Source organism: Peromyscus eremicus, chromosome 7, assembly GCF_949786415.1.
Source record: "Peromyscus eremicus chromosome 7, PerEre_H2_v1, whole genome shotgun sequence".
NCBI lineage: Eukaryota > Metazoa > Chordata > Mammalia > Rodentia > Cricetidae > Peromyscus > Peromyscus eremicus.
The window spans coordinates 103,659,151-103,672,063 of NC_081422.1; the positions used below are offsets into that span (position 1 = coordinate 103,659,151).

The 12,913-nt window shown below is 42.0% G+C and overlaps 1 protein-coding gene across 3 annotated transcripts in view; it reads left to right on the plus strand.

Annotated features, from left to right (window-relative positions):
• The first annotated feature begins 1,500 nt into the window (after positions 1 to 1,500).
• LOC131915452 (microtubule-associated protein 4-like) overlaps positions 1,501 to 12,913 on the plus strand; it is a 49,374-nt gene continuing 37,961 nt past the window's right edge. For all 3 annotated transcript variants that reach the window (XM_059268730.1, XM_059268731.1, XM_059268732.1), the window contains exons 1-3: positions 1,501 to 1,652; positions 2,844 to 3,995; positions 4,883 to 4,996. In XM_059268730.1, the coding sequence (XP_059124713.1) occupies positions 1,520 to 1,652; positions 2,844 to 3,995; positions 4,883 to 4,996 (1,399 nt within the window). In that variant the 5' untranslated portion in view covers positions 1,501 to 1,519. The remainder of the gene's footprint in view (positions 1,653 to 2,843; positions 3,996 to 4,882; positions 4,997 to 12,913) is intronic.

Below are 12,913 nucleotides of genomic sequence, written 5' to 3' on the forward strand. Positions count from 1 at the left end.
TCCCCATGGTTTGAATAGTCCTGTTTGTCCTGTAGGATACACCAGACCTACTTGAATAAGATTGATCTCATAATTCAGCAGCTTCTTGTCTTGTTGATGTCTTTGTGCTTTCTTTGCTAATAGGACTCTTGGCTTTTTTTTTTTTTTTAAAGATTTATTTATTTATTATGTATACAGAAGAGGGTGCCAGATCTCATTACGGATGGTTGTGAGCCACCATGTGGGTGCTGGGAATTGAACTCAGGTCCTCTGGAAGAGCAGTCAGTGCTCTTAACCACTGAGCCATCTCTCCAGCCCGGACTCTTGGCTTTTTGAGAGTTTCTCTATGTAACAGTCCTGGCTGTCCTGGAACTCAATTTGTAAACCAGGCTGGCCTCAAACTCAAAGAGATTCATCTGCCTCTGCCTCTCAAGTGCTGGAATTAAATGTGTGTGCTACCACTGCCTGGCTTCTAAGAGGGCTCTTGATCTTTAATATTGACTGCCCTCTTCTGCTCCTGCTTCTCTGAAACCCTCTGTGATAATCTAATCCTCAGAGTTCTTGTTGTATTCCTATAGCAATTAGTCCATACCGTACTGTTGTTTGATGTGCAGTCATCTTTCTGAATATGATGCTGTATGCCTGTAGCACCAGCTACTGAGAAGGCTTTACAGGAACATCACCTGAGCTCAGGAGTTTAAGGCTAAGAGTGAGGGTCTGTTTCTTAAAAAATAAAAAGAAAGCAAGAAAGAAAGAAGAAAGAAAGAATTTAATAGCTGGTAATAGCTGGAACCATCTGATAGTAAATCTCATATTATGTCTGACATAGAAGAGCATAATTCTTGTATTTGTCAACTTGCTAATAATTTATTAAGCATTTTCATAAAAGCAGATTCTAATCTTGTTTTATGTTTGTTTGTTTTTTGGTTTTTCAAGACAGGGTTTCTCTGGGTAGTCCTCTGGGTAGCCCTGGCTGTTCTGAAACTTGCTCTGTAGACCAGGCTGGCCTTGAACTTGCTGCCTCCCAAGTGCTGGGATTAAAGGCATGCACAAATCACTTCCTGGCTCTAATATTGCTTTATACGTGAATGAAGGCTCACAATAATTTGCTATCTACTATATTCCATTGAAGTTGGTATTGGTAGTCTTCAGTCTTCAGTATTTTAAATCTCTGTGACATCAGTAGGAAGTAATAAAAATGTGTCCCTGGTGCTACTAGGATATAGTGTTACTCTTTGCCTGGTAACAGTTTATCTCAAACCTAGGCAATGAGGTGTCTTAGGTATTAAGAGCACTTGCTGTTTTTGTGAAGGACCAGTTTGATACAGAAACTACATGGGGAGGCTCGTAACTACAGCACCAACTAAGTAAATCTTTAAAAACCAACAATTAACATAAAACTGAAGAATGCCAGCAGACCTTCCTGTAAAACCTCTACTCTTATTGGTCCTTGGGTTTGTGTGGTCACTGATTTAAGCTATCAAATGCCTTTCCCCCTCCATTGATGACCACATTTAAAAACTGTGTTTCATTATTAGGTATGCTTCCCAGTGACTCATTTGCTCCCATGGCTGTTGCATCTCAGGAGTGGTCTGTGGAAGCCTCAAACTCTCCATACTCAGAATCCTTGGTTTCTCCAGAAGGTAGTATAGAAACCCTACAGCCGGCAGCAGGTAAGTCATTGAAAGCTACTTTGTCAGGTATTGGTTATGGCACCAGTAATCACAAAGCCCCAACTTTTTTCAGCAGTTCATAGCAGATACAGACAAACTTGTCTTTTTTTCTTTCTTTTTGAGACTGAGTCTCAATATAGATCCTGTGTAGATTAGGCTGGCCTTGAACTTTGATTATGATTGATTACATAACTGGTTTGTTGTTGTTGTTGTTGTTGTTTGGCTTTTCGAGACAGGATTTCTCTATGTAGCTTTGGAGTCTGTCCTGGAACTCACTCTGTAGCCCAGGCTGGCTGGCCTCAAACTCACAGAGATCCACCTGCCTCTGCCTCCCAGGTGCTGGGATTAAAGGCATAACTGTTCTTTTATTTAAACATGTATTTTCTCTGTTGGTCATGTCTTCTCCACATCTTGTTTTCTTAGCACATTTTATGGCAGCCCAAAAACAAAGAGATAATGACTTATCTTTTTAGCATTGTTTCATTCTTTTAAATGTTGAGTTGTCAAAGACAGACATCATACATTAACTCTGCAGCTTCTTAATTAGTATAAATTTGATATTTATAAAATCCAAGTATTCTGTGTTTCCTAAGAAAGTAATTTTCATAACTTTAAAACTTCTGGACATGACCGTTTTGTCTTGTTTTTTTGTAAGCACACCATATGTGTGCCTGGTGCCCACAGAGGCCAGAAATGGGCATCAAATCCCTTGGAACTGGAGTTACAGGTGCTTGTGAGTCACTATGTGGGTGTTGGGAATAAAACTTGAGTTTTCAGGAAAAACAGTCTTTGCTCTTAACTGATGACCCATCTCTCCAGACCAGAAAGTAAATCTTGGGGAAGGGGAGGAGTGGTGGTTGAGACAGGGTTTCTCTGGGTAGCCAGAAAGTAATTTTTAAATTCAGGGTTAACAGTAGTTAATGCTAGGTCCTAAATTTTTAAAAAGAAAAAAAAAAAAGGATTTTTTTTTGGTTTATTTATTTTTATTTTATATTTTGATATTTTTGCCTGCATGTATATTTGTGTGAGGTTGTTGTATCCCCTGGAATTCGAGTTGCAGACAGTTGTGAGCTGCCATGTGGGTGCTGGGAATTGAAACCAGGTCCTCTGAAAGAGCAGCCAGTGCTCTTAATCTCTGACCCATCTCTCTACTCCTGCTACGTCCTAATTTTTTAAACTTAATTTCCTTAGAGCGATCCAAGGAAGTAGAAGTGGAATCAGTACAAGAGCAGCTGCCAAATAAAGCATTGGAAATGATGGCCGAAGAGAGGACTGCTGATGTGGTGCCATCTAGAAAAACAGAGGTACCTTCATCCACAGACACGACACCAGGCACAGGCCCCGAAGTGGCATTTGCTAAAGATACAGAAGAGACCAGGAAACCAGATGTGATGCTGTCAGATGTCATGCAGCCATCCAGTGAATCCGATCTGTTCCTGGCTGAGGACGTGGAAGGACATGTAGGAACAGAGGTGGCCCCTGTTAAGGATGTCATATTGCCGACAGAAGATGTATCTTTGACCAAGGATATGGCATTTCCTACAGAAATTGAAATGGTCCCAGGCAAGGATGTGACACTGCCCAAAGAAACAGAGCTCACGTTTGCAGTAAAAATGGACTTGGTACCACCTGAGGATATGGTACTTCCCAAAGAAACAGAGCTAGCCCCGGTCAGTGTCATGGTTTCCTCCTCAGCAATAGAAGCGGCACTGGCAAAGGATGCTGAGTCCTCTGCGGAAATACCTTCAGCTGAGGAGATGGACTTGTCCTCAGAAACAGAGGTGGGCTTGGCAAGGGACTTGGCACTGCCCTCAGACACCCTGATGATCTTGACAAAGGATGTAACATTGCCCTTAGAAACAGAGGGATCTCTGGCCGAGAGTGTGACTCCATCTCTGGAAAGTGAAATGACCCTGGATAAGGATATGGCTCCACCCCCTGAAGCAAAATTGGACATGGTCAGCGAAATGACTCCACTCCCAGAATCAGAAGTGTCTCTGGGCAAGGAAGTGGTTATACTTTCAGAAACAAAGGTGACTGAGATCAACAATTCGACCCCTCTTTCAGAAAAAGAGGTGGCCTCAATCAAGGACATTTCTCTGCCTCCAGAAACAGAGGCTCCCCTGGCTGAGGATGCTGTTCTGCCCTTAGGAACAGGGTTGACCCTGGACAACAACGTGACTCCAGCCAAGGATGTTGCACTACTCTCGGAAACAGAAGTAGCAGCAGCTCAAATTAAAGACAAGGAAAATGCACAGACCCAAGAACTAAGTAAAGACTCCCAGTTAGAATCTGTCCAGCACAAGGGGCAGTCAGCAGTACCTCCTTGCATGATTCTACCAGGTATGGGCTCCTGCTTTTTCTCAGTATTCTCTCTACTAAGGTATAAACTAAGGGACAAATGTCATGCCTGGTAAAATACAGCTTTCCTGCTTTACAGGTCCACTCACGTTCCTCGTAATCAGTGTTCTCACCCTCTTCCTTTGATGACTAGTCCCATTCTGTGCTCATCCTTGCTTTACTTCCAGACAAATGAGGGAGTAAGCTAAGATCCACAAACCACCATTACCTCATCTCCATAGTGATTTGTATCTACTATATGCACTACCTCTGCCTTTCTACTGTTTTTATGGGTAAACTGTCTGTCTTCTCTGAAGTAAAGCCAACCTCTTCTCACTTGGCAACAAGTCCCATCTGCTTAAGTATCATCATTCTTGTTGTTTTTCTTTATAACTGTTGTTGCCTTTTAAGCCTCGGCTGTCCAAATCAGCAACTGCAACTCAGCTGCTGCAGCAGTTTGGTTGCAAAAGCTACAGCCTGAGGAGATCCTGTTCCCTCCAAGCTACTAAGGGAACTTATCTAAATTTCTGTCTCTATCTAAATTTCTGTCCCTCTAAAGAACTCAAGATTCAAAGGTAGAGGTGGAATTCTCTATGTAGTTTTGGTGCTTATCCTGTATCTCACTCTATAGCCCAGGCTGGCCTCAAACTCACAGAGATCCTCCTTGCTCTGTCTCCTGAGTGCTGGGATTAATTAAAAATTAATTTTAAAAAAGGGGAAAAAAACAGGGAACCCTCTTGATGATGCCTTCCAATGCCCCTCTGGTTTTCTGTTTAGTGTAGGACATTAATGTAAATACATTCTCATCTCCATTTATTTTATGGCAGATGAAAAAATAGTTGAAAATACTGTTTCTCTGAAACTTACATGAATTTTACTATTTCCTTTAGAACCAGTCAAAGCTGCAGACCAAAAGTCTAACTTGCCAGTAGATGAAGGTGCTCTGTTAGAGAACTTAAAGCAGAAGGAAACCTCCGGCAGTCAGTCTTCTGAACTTTCTTCAGGTAAGTTGAGAATCCTTCAAATAGTTCACTTAGGAATGGTGGGATGGTGATGGACATTTTTTGTTCCTGTCTTGTGTGGTGGTAATTATGAGTACAGTTTATGAAGTCGGTTTTCTTCAATACATTCCATTTCTTTAGTGTCGCTTGAGGACACTAAATTTTGATCAAGTTGACTGTTCACTGTTCTGTCAGTTCTTGAGCTTGTTATTTCAGTCTTCTCAATGTACTCTGAACTACTTTAATAAGGTTAAGATTTTTAAAAATATATAAATATATCTGAAAAAAAAATTCTTGACCTGAGGTGATGGTCTTTGATTACCCCAGCTAAGGATGAGAAATGTTTTGGGAAAAACTTTTTTACAAGCGAATGAATGAGTGAATGCTGTGAAAATAGACTAATTAAATGAGTCACTAAATAAACTTTCTTTTTAGAAATGATAACAAGGAATTTGTTGTTTAGAATTTTAGCTAAGTTCATATATTACAGGTACCCCTCCCTCACAAGGTAAACAAGTTTGCAGACCCAGTGACCGCAGGTCAGCCCGGGCCAGGCCTGCCAGGGTCCCTCCTGAGCTGCTGGAAGGTTCTCCTTCATGGAAGACTCTTGATCCCAGACTGGGCCCCTACCCTTTTTCTGAGTTGGGTTTGGTCTCTGGTTCATCTTCCTGTGGTGAGCATGGGAACCAAAGGAAAAATATTCATGCTGAATTGCTAGTACCCGAGAGAGATCATGTCAGGGAGGCCAGGGATATAGAAAGCATGCCAATGATAATGAGGAAAAAGAAGAAGAAACCAAAGCAAAAGAGATATCCTCAGTCCCGAGCTGGGGGACCTTGGGACGACAATGCAGATGGACCCAAAGACCATCCTGTTTCGCCTGGGGCCTTGAAGTCAGGTGTTGGCCCCAGCCAGCCTACTACTGTGGGCACAGAATATGGACTTGACTCCAGAGAAGTCTTGAAGTCTGACTGTGCCAAGAGTCACAGCATTACTTCATGTCCAGTACAACCTCCAGAGACTGTTGTAAATGCTCAGCTCAAGCTGAGAGTAGAGGAAGACCACAGAGGTAACCGCTCAGTGCCAGAGAACCAAGATGAGAACTTGCTACAACAGGAGCAACACAGATTCTCAGCTCCTTCACACCTGAAGCCTTTAGTGGATGCCAGCATGGCGGTGGGCCCGTCCCGTTTGGAAGGATCCCCGATAGACAGTGCTGCACACAAAGCGACAACTCTGCTAGGGGCTTGTCCCCCCATATTGGGCCAAGAGATTATGAGTAGAGTTTTGAAACCTACAACAGAAAAAGTGCTATCAAATTTGCCCCTCACTTCAACGGCAAACAGTCCATTAGAAGACTGTCTGAAGGGAGGCAGTGGTGAGAGTAAAATGACTACACTGCACATGTTTCCTGACGGAGTTAAAGATGCTAAAGGTGTTAAAGAAAGAAATCCAGAGACATGCCCCAAGCCGAGAGACGGAACCAGCCTATTCGCTTCTAAGGAGCTGAAAGACCAAGAGTTAATGCAGGCTCCTGGGCTGGAGAGCAAAAGCAGAAAGGGAAGGGGTCCTGGGAAAGTCAGAGCAGGCTCCGGGAAGTTAGGAACCAAATCTGAGGTGCCACTCCTTCTGAACAGTGAGAAGGAGGGGAGAGCTGTTCCTATGCCAAGTGAGTCAGTCCCTGAACTTGGAATAGTGAGTGTTGAGACTCCGAGGAGAGGGCTAGGCTTGGATTCTTCAAAGCAACCAGAGGCTATTACTGATCTCACTGAGTCAGTGGTGAGGGTGGCCAGGGACATAGCTGATGCTGGTGTGGGAAGCACCATACCATTGATTCCTTTGGAAACTGGGTCAAGCTGTACTCAGACCTCGTATGCTAGGACAGAAAGAAGTACTGAGGTTAAAATTACGGGCATCAGTAACCAGAGCAAGGAAGGGAAGTGCCTTTGGATGGATCATGAGTCAACTCCCTGGATTTCTGAAAAGACTAAAAAGAGAGTCAATGAAGGCAGAAACAAAAAGTTTAAAAATAATTATCCTGTACAGCCTAGCAAAATGGAGGGCAAGGAGGAAATCCTCAGCCCACCTTGTGTAGAGAAGGAGAGTGATGATGGTAGTACAGCCCAGAACAAGGGGGAATTAGGGCAGGCTTTCCCTAAAATACATGCTCCTCTGTTCTCACACACACCCACAGTGGAAGTTGCTGACAAAAAGAGTAAGAATGTTGAGTCTACTTCTGTTGAACTTGGGGCTCTTGTGGGGAATAAAACAAATGCAGTCCGAGCTTCTACTGTTACTGCTGAACTAGCTGACAAGGTGACAGATGGGAGCTCCCAAGACCCAGTCTGGGGAGCAGGATTTGTTCCCTCAGTAGAACCTGAGGAAAACAAGACACGTGTAGCCAAGGGACACACTGCAGTGGCTGACAAACCTAATAAAAGGAGTAATGATGGGAAATGTAAAAAAGTTAAAAATAGTTTTCCTGAGAAGCACAGTTTGGAGATTAGGACAGATACAACAAAAATACATATTCCCATGGAAACCACAGGAGACTGCAGAATTGAAGGAATGGGGTATATGGATGAAAATAGAAATATTACATTTACCTCTGGGAGAGAGCCGTCAGGGCTGAGTAAGTCAGTTCCTCCAGAGGTTATGGGATCAGCAGGCTGTGAAACACTGCCATGTCCTACTCCTCAGGTAATAAAGGAAGATGATTCCTCGCCTGACACTTGTAGAAAAAGTGGGCAAGAGAGATTCTTAGCCCAGAATTCCAAATTATTAGTACAAGATACTTATAGCAAAGATGGAGTCCTGGGTCAAGAAACGTCCAAGGCTCCCTCTGCTGCTGTGCCCTCTACTAGCACAGCAGTTCCTGGGACTACACAAGCCCAAGGAAAGATTAACAGTCGTGGAGATGGTTCTATTAAGAATAAAGGTGAGCTTTCAGATTGCAGGAAGAATGAAGTAGGGATAATCCCTGAAAGGCATGAGGTAGGAGAATCTGAATTAGAGCAGCATGGGTCCTCTAAACATTCAGCACAGCACGCCATAGAGCCAGCTAAAGGACACTTGCTTCCTGGTATGCCCTCAGAAAGCCAGAGCCTGCCAGAAGAGGTCAGAGTCCTAGAAACACATGTATATAATGGTGGTTTGCCAGCATCTTTAGTGAACGAGGAGAAGAGAACTGAGAAAGACTCTGCCCCAGTTCAAAACCCTGACCCTTTGAGAAGTCAATCACAGAAATTCAGTTTGTCTGAGGACCAAAATGAGAGAGAGAGAGATTCCAAGGGCTCAGATAGTTTGGATAAGAAGCTAGATACCATTCTTATGCCTCCAGAAAATGAAAAGGATAAATTAAAAGAAACTAGTCTATCTTATAAAGTCACAAAATTGGAATGTGTTGCCATGCTAACAACAGAACAGTCTGGTTTCTCATGTGGCAGTGTTGAGGGAGAAGGTAAATTAGTGGTGACTGGTAACAAGGACCCCCAAGTCCAACAGTTGAAAGGTAATGGGATCGAAGCTCCTCAGAAGATGCTGGGGATATCTGAACTGACGGTGCTGAGTGAAAGGAAGAAGGAAGACAAAAGCAGAATGGCAGAGCCAGTGAAAGGCTACATGAGACCTACAAAGTCTCGAGGATTCACCCCACATTTGCCAAAGTCTACAAGCCAGGAAAGAGAAAAATCCAAGCTGCTCAAGTCCAGTGGTATGACCCTGCCATGGGGAAATGTGTGTGCTTTGGCTTTTTAATCAGCATCAGAAAGCAAACAGCCTGTGCCTGGGTTCCACTGCGACTCTAATCATCCTTGTAGATCATTGGTTTGTTGGCATGGAACCCTGTAACTGCTACTTCCATGTTTTTCTCAGCCATCGCATGCCCTGTGTTCAGCTTGAGGGAGTGGCGACTTGGTTGCATGCCTTTTTAATGCAGCCCTGTATCTTGAGAGCATTGCAGCCCTCTTTTTCTCATGTTGTGTATCCTATGTGTAAAGTTTAGGCAAAGCAGCAATCATTATTTGGTGTAAATATTTACACCAAATAAAATTATGAAACTTGGCTTTGTTGTTGTTGTTCTTTTATTTTTAGTATGTAAATAGCTCGAGGTAGTGGGAGTAAATATCCAAATTGCTTTCAGTTCAAATGAAAATGGCATGCCTTTATACTAGTAGCCCTAGCTTTGGTTGGCACAGACTTCATGTTTCTAGTAGTGAGAAATGATCTCTCAAGGTACCAGGTAGGAGAGACTGGTTTGACAAGGTTTGTTGCTGTAACTACCATTGGTCAGTAGTTGCATATGGATTAGAGTTTGAGGCATAGCCTATGTTCACCAAACGGCTCATAAACTTCACTTACGATGGTAAAATTCCTCCCAGTTTTGCCCTTTGGGACTTTAATAAGTAATTGGAGTGAGATTAAGATTAATTTTTTTCTTAAGATTTAGAGATTAATCATGTGTGCTTGCATTGCCCCCCTCCCCCAGACACATTTAGTCATGGGTTCCCTGAACCTAACTTTAAAAATAATTCCTTGCTTTTCAAGATTTTTGCAGCCAACAAACAGTGCTTTCTTAACCAATTTGCATGATCCAGCTACTAACGAGAAATTTAAAAAAAAAACAACAAAAACACCAGTTGCCTGTGCCAAGTAGCTAGTTAGACCTTTGCAAAAGTTTCATCACGAGGTTGTGTTCTGCACGGTGTGGACCTGTCCTTGTGGTGAAAGTTTGTGCTGTGCATGAATGAGCACCTGGATTGGAATACTTGTGATGTAAGAAAGGATACACAGGCTGTTTTCATCTTTCTACTTTTATATTTCTTCTCTTAGCTTCTCAGTTAACAAAGCAGAAAATGAAACAGAGTAGCATGTAGAGAACATTCCAGAATTCTACCACATTCTTTAGTTTTATTTTCTAGGCCAATTTTTTATCATTAGTTTTATCAGTGATTAAAAGGTAACAAGTAAAGTTTTGGAGAACCTAGCCAGGATTTCCAAAGAAAGGTTCAGTGTTTGCAGAGAATTCTAGAAATCAGGTTTGTTCTTAGAAACTGTAGAGCTCTCTGGACCCCACCAGGTCATCCTAGACTCAGTTATGTGTTAGGAGTCACCTTGCAGAGTGGCTGAAGGGAGTGTAATTAGTATTGAGCAAAATTTATTGCTGTTTCTCTAAATTCTACCAATTGCTACCTCTAAGAACAATAGATAGGTTTTATCTATTTATCTAAAAGGGCCTAGAGAGGTAGCTCAACAGTTAAGAGCACTGGCTGCTTTTCCAGAGGACTTGGATTCAATTTCCAGCAGTCACATGGCAGGTCACAACTGTCAGTAACTCTAGTTCCAAGGGATCGGACACCTTCACACTAATGCACAAAGAATAAAGTTTAATAAAATCTTAAAGAAAAAAAAAGGTTTTATCCTGAGCTGGGCACCCTAGGTCACACCTGTAATTCCAGCATTTGGGAGATGAAGGTAGGAGGATCAGTTCAAGGCCAGTCTGGGAAACATAAGATCCTGTCAAAAAAAAGTCAAGAAATGTTCCTTTTTTTTTCCCCCCCATATTTACTATTTTACGTTATGAGTGTAGTCATCTCTATAATTCCCTAAAGTTAATTAATTTTTAATTGATTAACACATTGACAAGATACAAAGGAATAAACATTAAAATTGTCTTTTTCTATCCATTAAACAATTTCAGTTTTTCTCTTTAGACGTTTTCCAATGAAGTTATGCTTAAATAATGGCATGCGGGGCTGGAGAGATGGCTCAGCAGTTGAGAGCACTGGCAGCTCTTCCCGAGGTCCTGAGTTCAATTCCCAACAACTACAATGGGATCTGATGTCCTCTTCTGGCCTGAAGACATACATGCAGATAGAACACCATACACATAAAATAAATAAATGCATATTTCATCATATTATATAAACAGATGTGACATGCTTAACTCACACAAACCTTTCTGTTTAAACTTGTCAGATTTTCAACAGAGCTTTACAGCTCAGTACATACATATGTAGTCATACTCCTTTTATAAGGCAGAGTCTTACTATAGCAGTCCTGGGATTGGTGGGAATGGGGTGTCTGCAGCTGTCAGTCAGGGAAACAAGCTGGGAAGAGGTGAGAATGCAAACTCGGGTCAGTGTGACTTAGAGCAGTTTATTGCCAGCATACTTAGACACAGTACAATTTGGAGAAAAAGTTTCCTAGTATAATACATTACCCGGTTCATAGTTACATCAAAACTCATTTCAAAGTATGTGCCATTTCTTCCAAGAATATGGGTTCTAGGGATAGGCTACCTGTATTAGCTTAAGCTTAAGGAAGGATCTGGCCTAGTTATGGTCATACAGTATAGGGTCATTTGGTCATCATCTATCTCTGATCCTGGTTGTAGGAGCTTGGGGGAGCCCCTGATGATACAGGTAATGGTCATTTATATTACTATCCATCTCTGGTCCTGGTTGTGAGAGCTTGATACGGCCTGGCCCAACAGATAGTGCAGATCACCAAGCTGTTTATCACTTCCAATTCCCAGCTTTCTGGATGGACAAACAGGTTATATGTCCTTCCCTTTGAAAGGGCAGAGAAACATTACTGGTTTCTCTGGTGATCTGTGGGCAAAAGTCTCTTCCTGCTCCCAACACTGGGAGGCCTGAAACTCCCTGACTAGATGGCCTCTGTCTCTCCAGTGTTGGGATTACAGGCTCATACCACCATGCCTTATCTCTGATCTGATGATGTTTTATCCATTGCTGGTAGACACGGCCTTAGAGCAATGTACCATTGCTCTTCACTTGAGTCATTCATGCTAACTGCTATCTTCCAGATTGGTGATTCTCACCTGTTTTGACTCCATTTGTCTTGTTAAATGGTTTTACACATGGATTTCAATCTTTGGTCAGTGTTGATATTAGTGGCATTAATAAAAAATAATAGTGCTGGGTGGCATAATGGCTCAGCAGATAAAGGTGCTTGCTGCTGAGACAGATGACTTGAATCTGATATTGAGTCTACATGGTAGGATAGAACTGATTCTGCCTGTAGGTTGTCCTGACCTCCACATAAATGCTGTAGCATGCATATGTATACAAATAAAACGAATGCTTACCATATTGGTGAGTGAATATTATCTATCTGGTTACCCATAGGAAGAAGACATGTATGTGTCTGTCTGTCTCTGTTTCTCTCTCACACACACACATATACATAAAGATACTGTATATTTTATAGGAGACTTTCAAGATTATACAGGAGTATTATAGAAGAGCTAAATTCTGAACCCAAGTCTTCTTGAATCTAAAGTGTTACTCATTCTTTCCTCAGGAGAATTTCATACAAATTGTATGTACTTCCCAATAAAAAGTTGGATGACAGTTAATGACCATATAATTTTCTTGGTGTGTGGGTTTTTTTTTTTTTTTTTTTGGTTTTTTTTTTTTTTTTTGGTTTTTCAAGACAGGGTTTCTCTGTGTAGCTTTGCGCCTCTCCTGGAACTCACTTGGTAGCCCAGGCTGGCCTCGAACTCACAGAGATCCACCTGGCTCTGCCTCCCGAGTGCTGGGATTAAAGGCGTGCACCACCACCGCCCGGCCAATTTTCTTGGTTTTTGTTTGCTTATTTTGAGTCTCCCTGTGTAGCCCTGGCTGACCTAGAACTCAGAGCTCTGACTGCCTCTCTTGTTTGCTGGTAAAGGCATGTCTTACCCTGCCTAGCCTATTTTTTTATTTAGTTTAGTTTAGGATTAAATTCTAAGCCTTTGACTCTGTCCAGTGTTTTCCATGCTAAGTTTATGTTTGATTTACTGATGTTTCTTCTTTGTATTTAGTGTAGAGTTTTACATGTATTTTAAATTTAGAATAAATTACCTTTTGTTAACCTTAGCCTTTTTGCAAATGAAAGTAAATTTCATCTAGCATCATG